The sequence below is a fragment of the Oncorhynchus mykiss genome, chromosome 6, assembly GCF_057628025.1.
Source record: "Oncorhynchus mykiss isolate SJ-2025 chromosome 6, ASM5762802v1, whole genome shotgun sequence".
Taxonomy (NCBI): Eukaryota; Metazoa; Chordata; class Actinopteri; order Salmoniformes; family Salmonidae; genus Oncorhynchus; species Oncorhynchus mykiss.
The window spans coordinates 55,580,383-55,603,387 of record NC_143027.1 but is presented as its reverse complement, the minus strand read 5'-3'; the positions used below and the strand labels follow the sequence as shown (position 1 = coordinate 55,603,387).

The window sequence follows — 23,005 nt, the reverse complement described above, 5'->3', positions numbered from 1 at the left end:
AGGAGGAATAATGGTCTGGGTCTGTTTTTCATGGTTCAGGCTAGGCCCCTTAGTTCCAGTGAAGGGAAGTCTTAACGGTACAACATACAATGACATTCTAGATGTCGATTCTGTGCTTCCAAATATGTGGCAACAGTTTGGGGAAGGCCCTTTCCTGTTTCAGCATGACAATGCTCCCGTGCACAAAGCTAGGTCCATACAGAAATGGTTTGTCAAGATCGGTGTGGAAGAACATAACTGGCCTGCACAAAGCCCTGACCTCAACCCCATCAAACACCTTTTGGATGAATTGGAACGCCAACTGCGAGCCAGGCCTAACATCAGTGCCCAACCTCACTAATGCTCTTGTGGCTGAATGGAAGCAAGCAATGTCCCAACATCTAGTGGAAAGCCTTCCCTGAAGAGTGGAGGCTGTTATAGCAGCAAAGGGAGGACCAACTCCATATTATTTGGAATTAGATTTTCGACGAGCAGGTATACACATACATTTCAAACAAAAACGAATTGTTCCTGTGTCGTATCGGAGCCCATGTATCTAGATACGGATCAAATCATTTTGAAAGGGAAATATGCACATTCCTAGTCTTTATGGGAGAGGGAAATCACCTTCCCAGTCACATCACTTGGCCCACTGACATTGAGGGATGAGCAGTACACACGCAGCCTCTACTGGCCTCTAGTGGTGAGCATACTGCATCTCCTCTCCCTTTTGTACTCAGCAGTGAAGACAGCCAGACTGGCACAATTGCCATGCAGGCAGGAAGGAGTTAGTCAAGGCCATCAATGGTGTGTGTGTGTGTGTGTGTGTGTGTGTGTGTGTGTGTGTGTGTGTGTGTGTGTGTGTGTGTGTGCGTGTGTGTGTGTGTGTGTGCGTGTGTGTGTGTGTGTGTGTGTGTGTATGTGTGTGTGTGTGTGTGTGTGTGTGTGTGTGTGTGTGTGTGGTGTGTGTGTGTGTGTGTGTGTGAGACGTGTAAGAGACGTACACGTGTGTGTGTGAGAGACGTGCGTGAAGGTGTGTGACGTGTTTGTCACAGTCAAGGGCATTGCTGCCACTCCTTGTCTATGGTGTAAAAATGCTGCTCACTATACAAAACATTGTCTATGTATTTAGAGAATGCCTCTGAACGAGGATGTGTGTGTGTGCATGGGGGGGCTGTGTGTGTGTGTGTGTGTGTGTGTGTGTGTGTGTGTGTGTGTGTGTGTGTGTGTGTGTGTGTGTGTGTGTGTGTGTGTGTGTGTGTGTGTGCGCGTGCGTTCACCATGCATTCATAGCACTTCTCTACCAAGTATTTTCAGGACCGTGTTTTCTTTGCTCTCCAGGGATCACATTTCACACTTTATTTATCCTTTTTCTCCTCTATTGTTCCTCCGCCTCTATATTTCACTCCTTCCCCACTCTCCCTCCTCTCCTTTCCCTCTCTCCCTCCTCTCCTTTCCCACTCTCCCTCCTCTCCTTTCCCTCTCTCCCTCCTCTCCTTTCCCACTCTCCCTCCTCTCCTTTCCCACTCTCCCTCCTCTCCTTTCCCACTCTCCCTCCTCTCCTTTCCCACTCTCCCTCCTCTCCTTTCCCACTCTCCCTCCTCTCCTTTCCCTTTCTCCCTCCTCTCCTTTCCCTCTCTCCCTCCTCTCCTTTCCCACTCTCCCTCCTCTCCTTTCCCACTCTCCCTCCTCTCCTTCCCCACTCTCCCTCCTCTCCTTTCCCACTCTCCCTCCTCTCCTTTCCCACTCTCCCTCCTCTCCTTTCCCACTTTCCCTCCTCTCCTTTCCCACTCTCCCTCCTCTCCTTTCCCACTCTCCCTCCTCTCCTTTCCCACTCTCCCTCCTCTCCTTTCCCACTTTCCCTCCTCTCCTTTCCCACTCCCCTTCCTCTCCTTTCCCACTCTCCCTCCTCTCCTTCCCCACTCTCCCTCCTCTCCTTTCCCACTCTCCCTCCTTTCCTTCCCCACTCTCCCTCCTCTCCTCTCCTTTCCCACTCTCCCTCCACTCCTTTCCCTCTCTCCCTTCCCTCCATATCCAACTGTGCATCGTCGCTGGTTCCTTTATCCTTGGCTGTGGAAGTGACAAAGAGAGGAGGTTGGAATAACTACAAGGACTGTAAATTCTAGGAGCTTCTAGGATGCTGAACACCTCAATCTGTCTAAGGGGAGGTGGCAGGGAATTAAGTCTAAGCACTGACGACAAGGTATCAGAAGGTATCTATAATCTTTGACATTGTTGCGTTGATATTTTTGTTCAGTGGAGATAACGTACCTTCCTTCTTTCAGCCATAAACACATATTTGGAACTATTTCTTATTCACTGGAGGGAAAAATCTATATCGGAGGAGAGGGAGACAGAAAGGTAAAGGAAGGATGTCATTCTGTTTGCTCAATTTCTTCATTTGTGGCATTGATCTGTCTGTCACAGCTAGGGCTGTAGTGAATGACCCTTGTCCTATTGTGGAAGTGTGTCACAGACCTTTTTAATGGACATGTCCACGCACGCCCGCACCCACACAAAACTCGTTGAGTCAAAGTTTGCTGGTGACGTACACAGATTTGCAGGTGTTATGGCAGGGGCGGCGAAATGCTTGTGTTACTCGCTCCAACAGTGCAGTAGAATGTCTCGCAAATACAATAGAAATACATTTTCATTCGTTTTTGTTCATCAAGAAATGTCAATCCAAGCCGATATATTTGAGAGTGAGAATATAAATACTGTGTGTGATGTGTACAATTTGTCAAATTGTTTTTGTTTTTGTTTTATTGTCATGTACACTGGATCGGTGCAGGGAAATGTGTTGTTTCACAGGGTCAGCCGTAGTGGTGCAGCACCTCTGGAGCAAATGAGGGTGTTATGTACAGTAGTAGGTATATTAGGATAAACTATGTCGACAATATAGGAAATACATACACAGGGAGTAAACAACAGTATATGAACACAGTATGAGTTGATACACACACACACACACGCACACACACGCACACACACACACACACGCACATACACACACACACACACACGCACACACACGCGCACACACACACACATCCATCCATCTGCCCATAGTGTGATAAGACCTCTATCTTATTAAGCATTTCTCCAGATAAAGGCTTTAAGTCTGTCTTTATGAGAAGCCTGGGTCTCATTAAGAGTCATAACCAAGGCTTGGGGCTTATCTACGTTAGTGTCCAAATGAAAAGCACACAGCAATGACCGCCTTTTGGAGAGGTTTAATTTCTCCCAATATTTGCTCAAATTATCTCAAAGCAAATATCGATTCAGGATATAGGAGGACCTTCAGTCAAGAGAGAATGAGCTTTGCTGAGAGCGGGATTAATATCTGAAGGACATTTCTTTATTATTTTCGGGGACGCCGGAAGCCGAGATGTTCATCTATGTCCCCGCGTGCGATTTAGCGTTGACACAGAGTTCCGTTAATCCAACCGTCAGATAAGAGCATGTGCATAATGTGTAGTTAATGCATGTAGTCATTTGAATTATTGTAATTGGGTCCAATTGAATTCAAAGACTCAAATTTCATTCTGAAGACTTTGAACCCGATCAGGTGCTGGGTTCAGATAGCGGCCACGCTTTTGATTGGTGGTATTTGTGAATACATTTGATTACCGTGCGGACTCTTATCGGATGAAATGACCCTTAATGGAATGATATCGATCGACTAGCGGTAGAGAGTTCTCTCCTCTTCTCCCTTCCTCCCCCACACCCTCTTTACAATCAACAGCCTCCGGAACTCTCTTAACCTCTAGTATCGTCTCAGGGGACCATTGACTTTTAATGGTGCCCGTATTCCAACAGTTGTTTAGGCCTTCTAAAGACCCATAGAGTCCAGCAGGTGAGAATGAAAGGGAACGGAGGGGGGGGGGGGATTGGACTCTATATCCTGCTGCATTCGATTGCTAATTCCCCCTCACAGTGGATAGACTGGCTGGAGGTCTGGCGGACTTCATTGCCATTTACCAAGACAAAGGGAAAGGAGAAGGGGAATGGATTCACATGCGTTTTCCTCAGGATGTGTAGTGAGCCTATAAAACAAATGGAATAGCAGTTATCGTCATAGAAGATAAGCCGGGGCGGCAGCGTAGCCTAGTGATCAGAGCGTTGGACTAGTAACCAAAAGGTTGCAAGATCGAATCCCCGAGCTGAGTACGACATCTGTCGTTCTGCCCCTGAACAAGGCAGTTAACCCACTGTTCCCAGGCTGTCATTGAAAATAAGAATTTCTTCTTAACTGACCTGTCTAGTTAAATAAAGGTAAAATAAATATATATAATACTGTCAGCTGCAGACAGACAGAGCATGAGGAAATTACTTTTGATCAGTCATGGAAATGAAAATGCTGAAAACATTTAAAAAGAAGGCTACTTAGCAAAAATGAAAAAATCCCAAAAATCCCAAATATATCAGGTACCAAGTGCAGACCGTGTAAACAAGGTTTATTGTAACAGGGGCAGGCAAACGACAGGTCAAGGCAGGCAGGGGTCGATAATCCAGAGTAGGGGCCAAGGTACAGGACGGCAGGCAGGGTCAGGGACAGGGACAGGCAAGGGTCAAAAACCAGGAGGACGAGAAAAAGAGAAACTGGAAAAAGCAGGAGCTGAGACACAAAACGCTGGAAGGCTGAAACAAACAAGACAAACTGGCAACAGACAGAAAACACAGGTATAAATGCAGAGGGGATAATGAGGAAGATGGGTGACACCTGGAGGAGAGTGGAGACAAGCACAAAGACAGGTGAAACAGATCAGGGCCTGACAGTATATATAATACATTTTTGGGGTCCAAGAATCAATATAATATTGTCCAAAATAATATTGTGATATGTAACTATCAGTTCTTTTCCCCCATAACAACTTTTCCCCCCGTTCTTCTCTCTGTGATTTTCATGTCCGAGCTAAAAGAGAAGAGGTTTGTCTGGCTTCATCCCCCACCGACACACAGTGAAGCTCGCACACATTGACGCTCACGTACAGTGAACACGCGCCGGACTAGTTTGAATCATTTGACTAATGTGTGCACAGCAGGTGTCTACAATGTGTGAGGACCACAGAACACAGGCATTGCTCGCTCAGTGGCGGGCTGTGTCCACTGTGGAATCTTATCAGACCAGAAATAGGTATAATATTAGAGGGGGTGGGGGTGTGTGTAAATGTAGGCTATGTGTGTCTTTTTTTGTCGTCTGCTCCTATATGGACGTGTGTCCTTGTCTTTTAGTGTTTGTTCCACATTGAAAGTCTCTGACGGGAGCCTATATTGGCGGCACGCCTCTTTGCCCCTCCCACTGAGCGAAGGCTAGATGGCTCGCCCATGAATCCATCAGTGCAGGCCTTGCCTCCGTCTCGAATTCAGACACAGACGTCACACGCTGCCCATGCACCATTTGATTCTTCGATAATATTGGAGTTACTCTGTTTCAGGATAAGGATCTTGGCTCCCCCCCCCCCCCCCCCCCATAGAACTAGCAGGTTCTTTCTATAAAGAAGAGCCGCGGTGAATCAATACAGAGATGTATACGTGGATAATAAATGATTCATTGGCATGGACCTGTTTCTATCTTTCTCAAAGCGACACAAGGGAACGGCCTCTATCTGCTTTGATATCAGATTTCATTCTGTTTTGTTTGGGTAGAGTTAGTATTCTAGCCTGGTTGCCGGTCTGTTTCGGCTCTCTTGCCAACTCGTTATGGGATTGCCATGCCAAACATGACGATGTGGGCAAAAGCACACACAAAAAAAGCACAAACAGGTCTGGGACCAGGCTTTTAGTATCCATCTGTGACAGAATATCGAGCCGAACAGTCACAAACAACACACACTTTGTTTATTGGTAATGTTTTATGAGTCAACACACTATTTTATGGGTAGCGTTTTGGCAAGGCTATATAAAACAGACTGACTGCTGTTGTAGCTGTTGTCACACTAGTCACAGCTACATTATATCAATGTCAACAAATACAATGTACTGTATGTAGAATGCCCACAATATACCCAGAAATATAGTGATATATTTCCAGGTATATTTGTAGTTCCTGTACCTGTGCTAGAATCAGATAGAGAAGGATTAGACCGTGATGTCATACATCTCAAGACTGTTCAGGAAGTACAAAGGATCATCCTCACCTATGATGTCGTATGTGGACGTGATGTCTATGTGAACCGAATGAAATGATTGGACCAGCTGACTCCCATGTGCACTTTATGACATCATGTCAATTTGATCCTTCCTGATCTAATTCCAGTTCCTGTGTCTCCCCCCGGTCTTTCTGTGTGAGGTCACAGCCCCTCCTCTCCCTGTCCGGCGGATAACCATATTCATTAGGTCTGCCCATCTGTTTCTACTGGGACAACGTCCGTTCAGAGACCTCCCTTAGGTGCCCTTCTCTCCTTCTCTCCTCTTTCGCTCCTTCTCTCCATTTCTGCGCTTGTGTCACAAAGAGCACGTCAGTCAGACAAACGGGGCCATTGTACGTGGTCACTCCTGGGACCATGGTGGAACCACGGTTAGGCTACCACAATCAGACACCATCTTCATCTATTCCGGTCTAAAATGCGTGGTGGCGCCGATAGGGAGGGCGGGTTCATGAGGTTGAAGTCACTGGTGGTGATGACGTCACGTGACCTCCAGAGGGTAAATTGTAAAGTCGCCGTCAAATGGGATGGTGGTAGGACTGAATGACCGCTGAAGGCTGACCAAAGAGATCCACGTTTACCACAGAAATCATGACTAGAGCAACGAGAGGTTTCTGGTTTGTCCACTTTCTGAATGATTCCGTTCATTCTGAATGATCTGATTGGTGTGTGATTGATCTTCCCATCTGATCCTTTCCTTTCCCTACCTCAATATGAACTGGGATGTGGATGAGTCCTCCCGAAGCTGCGTGATTATAGGAGCTCTGTCCTTCTCTGCTGTGTTAAACATTCAGCATTCAGCACCCACTGCCTCAGGGAAGGCTGTTTTAAAGGCTTTGATTTCTACCTGCGTGGAATCACAATGACGCTCAACTGGACGTCGTTGGATTCGCTGTGTGTGTGTGTGTGTGTGTGTGTGTGTGTGTGTGTGTGTGTGCGGGTGACTTATTCCCTGAGATGCTTTTAATTGCAGAGCTTTAGATCCCCACTTAGGCTTTAGTACTCATCAGGGGAGGCTCAGGGATTGCCTGTTTGGGAATAGCGAGAACACACACAGACACACCGACACTCACACACGTGCACACACCAAAAGCTAACAGAAACAACCCAGCGCAACCACTTAGTGCCAAACACCCTTTTGTTTACCTCTAACAGTGACACATTGACTATGTTTCAGTGTTGCTATGTAGGACCTTGTCTCCAGGAATTAACTTGATGTTTATATATTTAAACACACACACACACACACACACACACACACACACACACACATACACACACACACACACACACACAGCAGGTGAAATCTGACCAGCCAGCTCACTGCAGCACATTTAGATGTTCTTTCATTAGCAGGGTTACAGCTGGTACCCATAGCAACCAGGCCCAGATGGCATTCCGTGATTCGGAGTGTTGGAAGTTCTGCCTGACTGCGCCATAATGTGAACTAAACTGTGTTATAATCATACATCACATTACTATGGTAATGCAACACTAGCTTCCCTCTTAGGTCTGTGAGTTAATGGAGCACAGTCTACAGAGAGTGAGAGAGAGAGAGAGAGAGAGAGAGAGAGAGAGAGAGAGAGAGAGAGAGAGAGAGAGAGAGAGAGAGAGAGAGAGAGATGGTGAAAGTCTTATAATGCACTGAATTGATAGTGGTCTATTGTTTCTCTCTCCCATTTCTCCTCTCCATATTTTTTTGAGGGGGTTATTAATATCAGTGCACCCCCCACCCCCTGCACACACCCTCACCCCATAACAGCCAGCAGCAGGACCACCCCAACCCCCCACTCCCCACCTAGCCCTCGAGACCCAGGCTGCAGGGGGCCCCCAAAACAAAGCCCCCTTCCGCAATGGGGCTAGGGCCCATTGTCCAGGGGACACTGAGATGAATCTCCCCTCACAGGGTTCAGAAACAAAGCACACCCTGCGATTCTCGGCCCCACCACTTAAGGGACTTGTTTATAGCTGTTAAACACATGTCCTAAATGGCCACATCTTCTCTGCCTCTAAGGCCACAGTGCATAGTCATTAAATTTACAGATGCTTATAGGGCTAATATGAAATGGATGTATTATAAGCTGAATTGACAGACTAGTAGTGAGCTGGAATTGTGTGTGTTGTGCTGCAGGCTGGCTGGATTTTTAACTATGTAACTAGTGCATCGGTGTGGGAGAGCACAGTCGAATTCAATGAATTTGTAAAGTACTAGATTGAGTGCAAGTATGAGAGAGGAATCGGGTAGGTGGGCTTGCGGTACACTGTATTGAAACACCATTTGGTAGCATGGGAGTTCAGTAGCTGCGTTGGTTTAAAGGTCTTCGGGGCTCTTTAAAGTCTTCAGCGCTGTGGTAGTGTTGTCGATGCAACAAATAGCTACAGGCGTGTGTTCAAAATGTGCAGAGTCCTGGCAATGATCATGTCTCCCGTACTGCGCTTCGTCTTGGGCGATTCTTAAAGTTCAAATTCGGCTTGTAATTTGTGGTTCGTGGCGGGGTGTGTGTGTGTGTGCGTGTGTGTGTGTGTGTGTGTGTGTGTGTGTAGGTGGTTGTAGTGTGCTCAGATGGTGGCTATCCCGCAGGAGGCACACACACACACGTGTGGCCACGCACACATGTACACACACACACACACACACAAACTGTGCAGCAGTAAGCTGTGGGTGAATGGTGATCAGAGACTGGACTGTTCCATGTTTGGTTCTGGAAAATAAAACCTTCCCTCTCTTTTTTTTAAAGAAAGGAGGAGGACTGGTTAAATACAGAATAAATAGAAAACAGAGAGGGGTAGTTAGGAGGCCCGTGTGGTTTGTCCTCTAACCTACCCTCCTTTACCCGCTCTTCACCCCTTCTGGTATTATCATGCACCAGCATGATACTTTGTGTGTGTGTGTGTGTGTGGGGGGGGGGGGGGGGGGGGTCACAGAGGGTAGAAGGTTAAGAGGTCTCTCTTCTCTTCTCTCCTTTCTCTTCCCTTTCTCCTCCCCGTATGACGAGTGGTCCATTTGAAAAGCAATAGCACAGTGCCCAGCGTTCCCGAGGGCGTCCACGTGGGAGGTGGAAGAGGAAGGGGGTTCCCCTCCGTTGGTCCTCCCCCCTTGGTCCTCCCTCAGCGCGTGTGTTTGGTTTGGCTGGCCCTCAGACAGAGCAGTGGTATAACGGTAGAGGTGGTGGAGCTCCTCTTGACTGAAGCATTCGTTTCCCTTCTCCTTCTGCGGATTCAGAGGGGTTGGAGAGAAAGGAGGGAAGTGGTAGGCTGTGAGCAGGCACAGTGAGACCTGCTGGGCTAGAGATGGGTGCAGGAGCAGGCTCTTTTATCTGGATGTATAGTGGATTTTCTGGATCTACTGCTTTGCGTATTTCTCTGGAACTTTCTCGGATCTCTCGCTCCCTCTAACTTTTTTGGGGGCCTTTGTCTTTCTTTCTTTCGTTTTTTTCTTTCTTTCTTTCGTTCTTTTTTTTCTTTTTCTTTTTTTCCTTTCTTTCTTTCTTTCTTTTTTTCTTTGTTTCTTTTTTTTTCTCTTTCTTTCTTTCCTCAAAACCCTCTCACATTTGATCTCTCTCTCAACCTCTCTACTCTACTCGATCTATCTATCCTCTCTTTCTGTGGATCTCTTCTTGGTTAGTTGTCCTCCTCGGTCCGCAGTCCTGTTTCTTCCTCTGGCTCTGATGGATTCTGGGCCTGGCTAGCCGTTGGTCCTCCCACTCCTACCTTATACAGGTGTGTGTGTGAGAGGGAGGAAGAGGAGGATAAGGAAGAGAGAGGAGGAAGATGAATGTGCTGCTGTGTCGCTGGGAGCAGAACAACATCACCATGAAGCTGGTAAATATGTCCAGGTCGTCCCAGGGGTCAGTCTGGGCGGGCTTCGTTTTGAGGTTTTAAGGTGGCAAAAGTAGTTATGAACAGGTTTTGTGTCAGAAGGAGATCTCCTTCTGAGGATTGTATTTTTGACCGCATTTGCCAGAGGTACTGTTCACTGCATTGTATGCATGCTCTTGTTGCCTCAATCCCCGAAAGAAGAACACTTCTATTGTATTTCAAAGCTCCAAAAAAAAAAGGACCCTGCAATTGCTGTAAAAGAAAAAAGGCTGTTGAACGACGCTCCTCTCTTTTCCCTCCACTTGATTCCAGTCGTTCCTCACCCCCAGAACAGCTCTGCTCTGTCCCTCCGACATTGATCTTGTGTTCGCTTGTGGTTGGAAGACACGTGCTTCTTCACCAGCCCTCAGCGTTCATTGTGGCGTCCGAGTGCACCAGGCTCGACCGTCTGTGTCTGTCCGGGAGAAAGTGCTGAAGCCACACGTGTTTTCCCCCCTCGCTGTAGCGACGCTTCGACGTCTGTATGGAAAGTCCAGACAGGCTTGGTGAGGTGTTAGCCACCAGGGGTTGAAGAGTGTTGAGCGCGAGACTCTGAGAGAGCATGTGTGTTTTGTTTTCTTCTGAATTATTCGTGGAAATAGACAGACAGAGTGACAACAGAGAGGCAGGCGGGCGGGCGGGCGGGCGGGCAAGTAGACAGACAGGCACGTAGCCAGATGGGCGGACGGACATACGGACAGGCAGGATGGTATCTGCGTTGCCTCTCTGTGTTTGACGTCATACGGTGCTGACTGTGTTAATAATAATAGTGAACGGGATCTGGGGCCCGCTGATAAGACACGGTATTGGTCAGGTACAGAGAAGTCCTGTGGTGTGAGCTGATGGAAAATAGATCTTCATATTCAGGGAATTACGTGATACCTTTTGCCGCGTCGAAGGAAAGCGGAATTACATTTGCTGTTACGAGTGACACACGGACTCTTCCCAGGTTAACAGGCTTGAAAGGAAGGGCAGAATCTCTCTTCCCTCCCGCGTTTGTCTTCCCCTCGGTACTCATCCCCCGGTTATTATCTCAACTCCCATGAGTGACTAGTCAGACAAACAGACACAGTCAGCAAGTCAGTCAGTCATAGGTAGAGCTGGCAGTTTATTGCTGGTCTGGGGAGGAGAGATGATAAACCTGTTTAATTATGGACCACTGCCTTCACGCAGCGTGGCTGACAGAAGACCCACAGAGTGCAGGGGTCAGGCCTGTGTCTCTCTCTCTCGCTCTCTCTCTCTCTCTCTCTCTCTCTCTCTCTCTCTGAGTTTGTGCGTGTGTGCGCGTGTGTGTGCGCGTGTGTGCGCGTGTGTGTGTGTGTGTGCGTGTGTGTGCACAATGATCTTTATTTTTATGATGTGTAGTCGGTGTCCACCACCTACTTCATCCTAATAAAGGACTCTTGATTATTTACTGATATGACCTTTTCTGAACAAATTGTGGACATATGGAACATGCAACATCAATCACAATGGAATATTTGCACCAAGCAGTCCAGCGGTGTCTTATTGACATTCTGGGGATGAGAGAGAAGGAAGGGGGGCAGGGCGAAGGATAGAAGGAGGGAGGCAGGGTGAAGGATAGAAGGAGGGGGGCAGGGCGAAGGATAGAAGGAGGGAGGCAGGGTGAAGGATAGAAGGAGGGGGGCAGGGCGAAGGATAGAAGGAGGGAGGCAGGGTGACGGATAGAAGGAGGGGGGCAGGGCGAAGGATAGAAGGAGGGGGGCAGGGCGAAGGATAGAAGGAGGGAGGCAGGGTGAAGGATAGAAGGAGGGGGGCAGGGCGAAGGATAGAAGGAGGGGGGCAGGGCGAAGGATTGAAGGAGGGAGGCCGTGCGAAGGATAGAAGGAGGGGGGCAGGGCGAAGGATAGAAGGAGGGAGGCAGGGCGAAGGAGGGAGGCAGGGCGAAGGATAGAAGGAGGGAGGCAGGGCGAAGGATAGAAGGAGGGAGGCAGGGCGAAGGATAGAAGGAGGGAGGCAGGGCGAAGGATAGAAGGAGGGGGGCAGGGCGAAGGATAGAAGGTGGGGGGCAGGGCGAAGGATAGAAGGAGGGAGGCAGGGCGAAGGATAGAAGGAGGGAGGCAGGGCGAAGGATAGAAGGAGGGAGGCAGGGCGAAGGATAGAAGGAGGGAGGCAGGGCGAAGGATAGAAGGAGGGAGGCAGGGCGAAGGATAGAAGGAGGGGGGCAGGGCGAAGGATTAAAGGTGGGGGGCAGGGCGAAGGATAGAAGGAGGGAGGCAGGGCGAAGGATAGAAGGAGGGAGGCAGGGCGAAGGATAGAAGGAGGGGGGCAGGGCGAAGGATAGAAGGAGGGAGGCAGGGCGAAGGATAGAAGGAGGGAGGCAGGGCGAAGGATAGAAGGAGGGGGGCAGGGCGAAGGATAGAAGGAGGGAGGACACGTATAGGGATGAATGGAAGCTTTTCTCTTTCTCAAGGATGTAGTTGGAGAGATTTTGAGAAGAGTGTGTGTGCGTACGCATGAGAGAAAGCGAGAGAGGCAAGATGGACAGCACGAGGGAGATGGGTGTGAGTGTGTGCGCGAGTGGGTGCACACGCTTACGGGCAGGCATCTCTCTGTGTGTGTGTAGTGTGTAGTGTGTGATAAAGTGCACGCTAATTAGCCGTGTATTGTTTGTGCTGCTCAGACCAGACCGCTGTCTGTATTGGTTTGAGTGGAGGAGGAGGAGGGGCTCGTGTGTTTAAGATGGCGCTCTGTGCCAAAGAGGGAGGGGTCACACTGTCATTAGCCGCTAACACACTGGGCCTCGACAGCCACGCTGCTGCCACCAAGTCCGCACAATAGCGACAGGCACGCGCTCACTTTGGCATGCACACACACGCAAGCGCTCGCACGCACAGTCACACACACGCAAGCGCTCACACGCACAGTCACACACACGCAAGCGCTCGCACGCACAGTCACACACACGCTTGCACACACAGTCACACACACACTTGCACGCACAGTCACACACACGCTTGCACGCACCCCATATTTTCTGTCGGTCTTTCCACGTCACACCTAGGCCCATATGTTTACCATCAGGGTAGAGAGTACAGTACAGAAGTACACCACCTCAACCTGTGTCATTGGGGGTTGGAAAAGAATGAGATGAAGAGGAGATGAAGATGAGATGAGGGGGGGTGGGGGGGGGGTGGTGGATGGATTTAGGAAGAAAAGGGGTGGGGGAAGCAGAGTGGGGGTGGGGGTGGGGGGGTGTATCCGTTATGGCTTCCAGGCATTTCCAACCACAGCTCTTTCAAGCTCAGACATGACAAGGGTCATTTAGAGTGGGCCTGATATCGTTCTGTAACTATACTGCGAGCTGCGAGTGGCCAAAACCACTTAAAAGAGCTGTGTGTGTGTGTCCACCACAGACTGCAGAGAGAGAACGTGCAGTTTAGGAAGCCCTCCTCAGCCCTAAACCACTACGCTACAGAGACCGGGAGATCTAGATCTCTACCCTGGTCTGTGGTGGTGGGTGGGTGGGTGGGGGGGGGGGGGGGGGGGGGGGGGCTTCTCAAAGAGTTGAACAGCTGTGCTTATAGATAGACCTCCCCATCTGCCTATTTTATAAGCTGAATACATTCTCTCTCTCTCTCTCTCTCTCTCTCTCTCTCTCCCTCTCTCTCTCTCTCTCCCTCTCTCTCTCTCTCTCCCCCCCTCCTTTTAATTGTGTTCATTACCCATGTATTCCTATGATGAGTTGTGACAGGTGTTGAGGGGTCACTGTAGTCCAGCAGCAGTTAGATAGCCAGCCCCCCCCCCCCTCTCTCCCCCTCCAACAAATTGTTGTCATATCATGCAGAGGATGAATATTGATTTCCCATAAGCCATCTGTTTGTGAAACCAATGAGAGGACTGGGTTCAGGGTCTGGCCTGTCACTCAAATAATTTTTTTTATTGTACTTTCTAGTGTGTGTTTCTGTTTTGGAGGTGTAGGTGACATCATCCAAATAGGACCAAAGTGTGTGTGCGTGTCTGTGTGGGTGTGTAGCGGGGGAAAAAACACTTCCACGGGCCACTCTGTGATAGTGGTAAGCGATTTACCCTAAACACTGCTGTTGCACCTCCTCCTTTCCTGGGTCCTCCCCTTCAGATGGGCATTGGGTAGCGTAGGATGGCCATCCATCATTCTCCCATCAGCCATCTGGTGCCTACCCTGGCGTGGGCGGTAAGTGTTGCCACGTGTTATCGCCAGCCCCAGCCGTATGGATGCTGAGAGGACAGAATTGGTTTAAAGGTGAGGGGTGAGGTAGCATGTTAGGCTAAGACTGGGAAGTGGAGGTGTGTGTGTGTGTACAGTACACTATACCGTTGATATGACCCGTGACAATGTAGAAACACTCGTAACACGCACACTCATGCTTTTCAGATTCACTGCCAAAGGCAACAAGTGATAGTTTAAAGGACAGAGAACTTTCTCTCTGTAAAGAAACAAAGACATCGTATAGCTTGGAGCTGGTAGATGTGAAATATGGGGTCACGGGGTCATGACTTTGCCCTTTTGTCCCGCTGTCTCCGGGTTCTCAAATGTGTCAGACCTCACCTGAACAGGTCTGTGTGTGTGTGTGTGTGTTATTTATGGACAGTGCCAGGTGTGGAGGGTGTGAGAGGGCAGCTAATGGGCTGTTATGAGGCATTTGCCTGTTACTCTGTTACCTCTGACACGGCCATTCATCTTGTTTACTCTGTCCGCCTGGGGGCCGCCTGGGGAAGGGGACTATTGAGCTGGGATGGGAGGGTTATGAGTCAGGGCGTTGGGAAGAGGGGAGGGCGGGGGTTAGAGATAGAAGGAGGCATTGGAGAGAAGAGTTGACTCAGTGATTGAGTGAGTGATTCAGAAAGAGAAAGAGAGAGAGAGAGAGAGAGAGAGATAGTTGAAAAGGAGAGGGAGTTTGAGACAGTGACTAAGAGCACGTCGGAAGGAGAGCAGAGACGGTGCGCGACAGAGTGGAGAGAGGTATAAAATGGGAAGTTTGTAAACAGAGTGGGTAGTAGAGAGAGGGAGAGAGAGAGAGAGAGAGAGAGAGAGGTGTGAGAAGGAAAGAAGAGAGTCGTCAGACGGACATCCTGGATGGACTCGTCTACGTGACAGAGCGCCGTTATATCGAGCGTTCATCGATAGTCCTGTCTTTTTGGGGGAGTTTTCTGGACAAACAGCCTCTACCCCCACCTGAGGGGCCTGGATGGCGGTGTGTGGGGGACAGGCACCCAGCCACTTCTCCTGTGGGCACTTTAAAACGGTAAGGGCCTCCAAAGGGGCTTGCTGAGAGGTGGTTACGATCAGGGAGAAAGAGAGACGGTGAATGTAGAAAAGAGAGAAACATGAAAAATAGACAATGCATTAGAAGTGGGAAAAGTGGAAAAAGGAGGGAGGGAGAAGGGATGAATGGAACAGGGAAGATGAGAGGAACAAGGGGAAAGAGAAGAGAGAGACCAGGCACTGATGGTAACATCCTAGTGTGCGAGAGAGGAACGATAAAGAGAGGGAAAGGAAAAGAGAGCGGAATGGAGGTATAGAAAGTGAAGAAGAGGGGTCAACCCAAAATAGCTGGTCTGGGGTTGAGCCAGGTATCTCTGAGCCCTTATAGAGGAAGTTGTGTGTATTTATGGGGGCAGGCAGGTTGAATGCTGTGTGTACAGTAAAACAATAATACAGCAGAATAACAATATTAAAATGTATGTGTGGGGCCTCCTGAGTGGCGCAGCGGTCTAAGGCAGTGCTTGAGGCATCACGACAGACCCGGGTTTGATCCCAGGCTGTGTCGCAGCCGGCCCCGACCGGGAGACCCATGAGGCGGCGCACAATTGGCCCAGCGTCGCCCGGGTTAGGGGAGGGTTTGGCCGGCCGGGATGTCCTTGCTCTCTAGCGACTCCTTGTGGCGGGCCGGGCGCATGCACGCTGACTTCGGTCGTCCAGCTGTACGGTGTTTCCTCCGACACATTGGCACGTCTGGGTTCCGGGTTAAGTGAGCAGTGTGTCAAGAAGCAGTGCGCCTTGTCAGGGTTGTGTTTCGGAGGACGCATGGCTCTCGACCTTTGCCTCTCCTGAGTCTGTACAGGAGTTGCAGCGATGGGACAAGACTGTAACTACCAATTGGGGAGAAAAAGGGGTGTATGTATGTGCGTGTGTTAGCATATGTTTGCGAATGATGTGTGTGTGTGTCTCTTCACAGTCCGCGATGTTCCATTAGGTGTAGTTTTATCCGTTTCTTAAATCTGATTTTACTGCTTGACTTAGTTACATGATGTGGAATAGAGTTCCATGTAGTCATGGCTCTATGTAAACTTTTTCAGGACCCTGTCTTTCAAAGATAATTTGTAAAAATCCAACTAGCTTCACAGATCTTCATTGTAAAGGGTTTAAACGCTGTTTCCCATGAATGTTCAATGAAGCATAAACAATTAATGAACATCACCTGTGGAATGGTCATCAAGACACTAACAGCTTACAGACGGTAGGCAATTAAGGTCAAAGTTATGAAAACCTAGGACACTAAAGAGGCCTTTCTACTGACTGAAAAACACCAAAAGAAAGATGCCCAGGGTCCCTGCTCATCTGCGTGAACGTGCCTTAGGCATGCTGCAAGGAGGCATGAGCCTAGTGGTTAGAGCGTTGGGCCAGTAACTGAATGACAGTGAGAGGACTGAGTTTCTTTTTTTTCGCTGAGTTTAGCACTGTGCGTTTCCCGTAGTTTTTTTCTGAACTTAAAGACACTGTGACGAGACCTCTGACGGCATGTCTTGCGGGCTATGTATGAGTGTCTGAGCTGTGCGCTAGTCGCTTAAACAGAAAGATTGGTGATTTCAACATGTCAATACCTCTCACGAAGACAAGCAGTAATGCAGTCAATTTGGGACGAGGTTGAGAGGAAAAAGTGTGCATGAATGCCTACACACCACGGAGACTCATGGATGTCACGGGCTCAATTGAGCGAACTCGGGGGCGCTGTGCTTGCAAAAATCACACAAGTCACAGAATTTTGTCAAGTCGTCTATACAGTTGTTCTGTTATGCGCCTGAGACTGGAGACCCCACTTCAGGAGCGCGAAAGTAAATGAGTGAAATGCAGCCTACCATTTCACCTCCTCCAAAGTGTAATCACAGCAGAGTGTGGGTTTGGTATTTTCTGCGTCCATTGCTATGCCATTAGCAAATTTAACAGAGTTTGACTTCCAGGCACGCTCACTGTTTGTGGCATCTCGTGAGTCCTGGGGGTTTTCTTAACCTGGTTCTCTTTCACTCCACTAGATTAGGACATAATGGTATGTTAAGTGTTGTGCTGTTTTAGGCTTCCTTGTGACTGCTTGGAGAACCCTAATGGTTGACAGGTTATTAGTGTATGTGGGTTGGAAAGCACATGTTTTTTTTAGTGTGGGAACCATGATGCTGAATAGACTCAAAGTGCTGTTATTGCTCTTTGGTTGTACTGTGTGTTTGTGGCCAGGGCTGCTCTTTGGATGAGATCCCTGCTGTGTGTGTGTGCGTGTGCGTGTGCGTGTGCGTGTGTGTGTGTGTGTGTGTGTGTGTGTGTGTAGCATGCAAGTCAAAGGATGCATGGCAAACAAAGTGAAAGATGAAAGGATAAGTTCATGAAAAGTTGTGGCTCCTGTTTTTATTTTCAACCCCTTCTCTTTACACGTGCATGCATGTACACACACACACACACACACACACACACACACACACACACACACACACACACACACAGACACACACACACGCACACACCTGTTTAGCATTCCTCACTTCAATCAGTATGCAATGAGTAGCTGTGACATCTCTGAGAGTATGCCTTTGACATCAAAGCATCCACTCCAATCACAATTTCTTCCCTTCCTGAAAGCCCCTACCAACACAAGTAAAGGGCATGTCAGTGTGATGAGCTGCCTGTCCTCTCCCTCTCTCTCTACCTCCCCAGCCCATGACCCAGCGCTGTAGGGGAAGGCTTGTGTGCGTCATGCCCTCTGCGGGGCATCATATGCTGGATTGATGAGTCGGCAGGCCTGGGTGGTGTGTGGAGACTGGTTGTGAGGCATGTTTGTGACCCATTTTAAACGAGACGTCACACTGTTGCTCATTCACACGGCTTTAACCCCTTCGAGGACACACCGACAGACACACACACAGAAACAAACACACACACATACACACACAGGGGTCTTGTAAAGGGTGCAGTGAGTGGTCAGATCCCAGCCACTCAGTGTCATGTTGCATTCCCTTGAGGAGGGGAATGTCCCTCTTACCAATTTACAGCTCCCCCAAAAATAACCCCAATCCGGGGATGAGAGGGTGGGATTACTGGGAATTTTCAGGACTGATGCTGATGTGGGATTTCCCCCCTTGAAAGAATCATTGATTAACGTGTAACAAACACAACACTGATGAAATAGGAAATCACCTCATCTCTTTTTCCCCTATTTGCCATTGTAGGTCCATGTCTTCCCCCGCTGACTTTATTTACAAACTCAACACTAAAATGGGTTATTCTACTATTACGAACACACATATTAGTTTAGGGGGTTGGGATGCTGTCAGTGCGGTTGGTGCCTATAGTTGGCGAAGTTAAGGAATAATCAGATATGTTCTGGAAGAGAGGGGCTTTTCCCTGTGATGTGGAGAAGTCCCAGAGTGGCTGACAGCGCCGTCAGACACGGATCAAAGGCATCTTCTGGTGTGTCAAGTGCTGTTTTGGGCTTCTTTGCTAACGGGGTAATAACCCTAATAGTTGACAGGTTATTAGTTTAAGTGGATTGGACAGCACAGGCCTTTTAATGTGTGGTGTTCTGGTTTTAGTGAGCAGGATTTCACCGGAACTTACACTATAGTGTTTTGAAAGTAGGATTCTCTCCCTCTTCATTTCCCCTCCCTCTGTGTTCCCTATTCTCAGCGCCCCGTACTGCTTCAAATACACTCGGGGTATGTTTTGATCTGAAGTCAGAGGTCCTATGGGTTGTTATTGTTCCTGTTCAATAAGTCATGACATCCAGTGATCCGCTGTATCCTTTAACCTTTGGTGTCAATCGTCGATTGGTGTCAATAATGAAAATACATTGTTTTGGTTGAAAATATGTTTTTTTTAAAACGTATTTTCTACGCCTTGTGCTGACCGGGTTGATATTCCCCAGATACAGTATGTTACAGCATTTCATCCTCATAGAGAATTAACACATATTACCAGCTTTACTTTCAAGTCAAGGGCTATTGGGGGGGGGGGGGGGGGGGGGGGGGGGGTCGGGGGGGTCGTTCAACTAGGCCTATGTTTCTTCTCCAATAGCAATGACGAGCCTAGATGAGCTCCTGAGCATGGCTCTGGATAGGTTGAATCCACCATACTGCCCCTCCTCCCTTTAAACCTGCCCCCTCCCACCCTCAGGGGGTCTCCGACTGGTTCCTGTTCTGCTCCAATGATTGACAGCTTCTCAATTTACCTGCTTTTTAATTACACCCGAACCCCTCATTTCACCTGCTGCAGAAAACTGCTTCAAAGCACACCCACATTCCTTTTCTTACTGCAAAACCCCCCCCGGCGTTTTGAGAGAGTGTTATCTTTTGCTTAAAGGCTTGGTTAGCGCTCTCTGAGCCATGTTATAGCTGTGTGTGTGTGTGTGTGTGTGTGTGTGTGTGTGTGTGTGTGTGTGTGTGTGTGTGCGTGTGTGTGTGCGTGTGTGCGTGTGTGTGTGTGTGTGTGTGTGTGTGTGCGTGTGTGCGTGTGTGCGCGTGTGCGCGTGTGTGCGTGTGTGTGTGTGTGTGTGTGTATGAGTGTGTGAGAACGAGAGAGAGAGAGAGAGAGAGAGAGAGAGAGAGAGAGAGGGAGAGAGAGCGTGCATGTGGAGCCGACATAAAACAGTCCTTGAACCTTGCTCTTCGTGTGTATGTTTGAAATGAAGCGTTCAGAGCAGTGATTCATATGATGAGTAACACTGAATAGGCCCCAGGTCTATTTACCTTTAAAAACACAGAGAACCGGGGTCACATTGTGTGTACGTGTGCATGTGCGCGTGTGTGATGCTTAATTTAGCTGTTTGAAGTACTGAAGTGATGGCAGCAGAAAAACATTGCTCAGATTCATCGGGATGCCTTAATTCGGTTACTCCAGAATTGTATTTACAATTTGCCTTGAGATTTTGAACTTGTTTCTACAACTTTCCACATGAAACACACCATTTAGAAACATTTTCTGAATCTATTTCAGCATTCCCTTCCCTACCAAATTGCTGTTATTTCTAATTAGGCATGACTGTGTCCTTACTTCAGTACTTTTGTTTGGTACCAACATTTTCCATCTCAATTTGAGATGGTATCTCTCTCTCCGACCATTTGCGTCTTTCTCTCCCTCTGCTCTTGCTTGGGTTTTTTATTTACTCAAATGCATCCCTCACCGGCCTTCAACCCGGGAGAGGCAAGCAGCCTTGGGGAGAGAGAGAGAGCAGGAGATAGAGAGTTGTCTGCAACAACCAATTACAAACGAAACTATTCAGATTATTCAGACGCTTAATTCAACCCCCCCCCCCCCCTACCCCTCCCTCGCACACTTTGAAGGGCCTTTTCTGTCCCCGAGTTCGCGATGTCAGCGCCTCATTGAGACCGTCTGTTGTCGCTGCTGCGCTATCCGAGCACAATGGTCCCAATTTCAATACCACGCAGATATATGCCAGCTCTGCGCCCCCAAAGAAAGAAAAGGGGGTGGACGGGTCCTATTCAACCATGTTGTTATTTTTTTTACATTTGAGTCGTAAACGTGTTTAATTTGAGTAATTTGTATTTTTATTTATTTAAGTGTTATGGGATTTTAAACACTCTTCTAAAAAGCGGAGGCGCAAGAGTTGTGTTTCGCTTTTGATATTAGCGGTTCCCTGGGCGTCTAATAAACGGACGCTGATGTTTTGCGTCCTGAACAGATCTATACGGACTGGGCCAACCACTACCTAGCCAAGTCAGGACACAAGCGACTTATCAAGGACCTGCAAACAGACGTCGCAGACGGAGTGCTGCTTGCGGAGATCATACAGGTTGTCGGTAAGGGCTACACTTTATTTGCCATCTCTTCTCATGATGCCATGTTATTACTGTTTCTGCTAATGAGTTCAGTTGATGGACTAGACTTCTCATGCAGACACCGTGTTTATACATCTTTGAAGTTGTATCGCTATGTATACTAATGTATAATTGTACAGTAATCGCCATAATGGTATATGCTACTGCTGATGAACTGTCCTCCTAAAAGTATTCATTTCAACAAAAAATATTATTAACGTATTATCAAGAAGTTATTATTCTCCACAATTGAGTTAGGAAAATCGCTCAGTTTAACGGTGAAATATTTGACAGTGGCGCAGTCAGAGAGAAGTTTGACTGAGGGAAGTCATTATGCGCCCCCTCCCCTTAGTCCTGTAATTTCCCCACTTCACAAGCTGCCCTGTCATCTTTTAAAGAGGACAGAGGGGGGAGACAGTGCCCCGAGGTTACAGCACTGTCACATCAGCTGACCAATGACGTATTATCACTCTGCTTTCCAGAGTTCTATAGAACTGTATCAGAGAATATAGATTATATTTCTTGGTATACAAAACAATGCCTCAAATCTAAGAATATGTACAGAACATCATACAATACCAATGTAGAGCACACACAGAATTAGGAATAAGAATAATTTAGTACAGAACACATCATAGTCCCACGTCATGCAACATTTGTGTAGACCAGCGTCTTCTTCGTAGAATTCAGACTAGCATCTGGAGTAGAGAACAAGGAAAACCTCATCATTATGAAAAATGAATTCCGCACATTCTCTCACGACTTCTCTGAAAGTCAGAGTAGGCTAGCGGGTCTTTAGAGCGGAAGACTGATCTTTTGGGGATTTTTGTCGCGTCAACGGCAGGATGGGGGGTTTTTTGGAGACACTGAGTCCTCTGTTCTCTTCCTCGTTGTCTTCCGATGCTCAGATTGAATCTCTGTAGTCACTGGACAGTGAGCATCATCAAGGATGCACGTTGTCGTAAGCATGCGTCTTTGATGACCTGTTATGACACAGACTGGGTTGTCTTCTGTCCCCCTGATATAGTAGACCCCCCCCCCCCCCCCCCCCAGAGAGAGCACGATTTCCCACCATCAGCAGTCTATGTATCCCTAGGGGACAGTGTAGGGTTAGAAACAGTGGCACGTGCTATTGTAAACATGCACGCAAGCAAGCGCACACACACTTCAGCAAGCAAGCACACACTTGCACTTCAGGAAACAGCAGAGGGAACACCCCCCTATCCACATCGATGGAACAGTAGTGGAGAGGGTAGCAAGTTTTAAGTTCCTCGGCATACACATCACAGACAAACTGAATTGGTCCACTCACACAGACAGCATCGTGAAGAAGGCGCAGCAGCGCCTCTTCAACCTCAGGAGGCTGAAGAAATTCGGTTTGTCACCAAAAGCACTCATAAACTTCTACAGATGCACAATCGAGAGCATCCTGGCGGGCTGTATCACCGCCTGGTATGGCAACTGCTCCGCCCACAACCGTAAGGCTCTCCAGAGAGTAGTGAGGTCTGCACAACGCATCACCGGGGCAAACTACCTGCCCTCCAGGACACCTACACCACCCGATGTTACAGGAAGGCCATAAAGATCATCAAGGACATCAACCACCCGAGCCACTGCCTGTTCACCCCGCTATCATCCAGAAGGCGAGGTCAGTACAGGTGCATCAAAGCTGGGACCGAGAGACTGAAAAACATCTTCTATCTCAAGGCCATCAGACTGTTAAACAGCCACCACTAACATTGAGTGGCTGCTGCCAACACACTGACACTGACTCAACTCCAGCCACTTTAATAATGGGAATTGATGGGAAATGATGTAAATATATCACTAGCCACTTTAAATAAAGCTACCTTATATAATGTTACTTACCCTACATTATTCATCTCATATGCATACGTATATACTGTACTCTATATCATCGACTGCATCCTTATGTAATACATGTATCACTAGCCACTTTAACTATGCCACTTTGTTTA

General features: G+C 48.2%; 1 protein-coding gene and 1 long non-coding RNA gene across 9 annotated transcripts in view; one reads left to right on the top strand and one right to left on the bottom strand.

Moving 5' to 3' along the window:
* LOC110526168 (neuron navigator 2) overlaps window positions 1–23,005 on the top strand; it is a 343,510-nt gene that overhangs the window by 218,174 nt on the left and 102,331 nt on the right. For all 8 annotated transcript variants that reach the window (XM_090238216.1, XM_090238215.1, XM_090238214.1 and 5 more), the window contains one exon: window positions 20,891–21,008. In XM_090238216.1, the coding sequence (XP_090094342.1) occupies window positions 20,891–21,008 (118 nt within the window). The remainder of the gene's footprint in view (window positions 1–20,890; window positions 21,009–23,005) is intronic.
* The window catches only part of LOC149982929 (uncharacterized), a 216,261-nt gene that overhangs the window by 112,559 nt on the left and 80,697 nt on the right, over window positions 1–23,005 (bottom strand). The window lies entirely within an intron of this gene.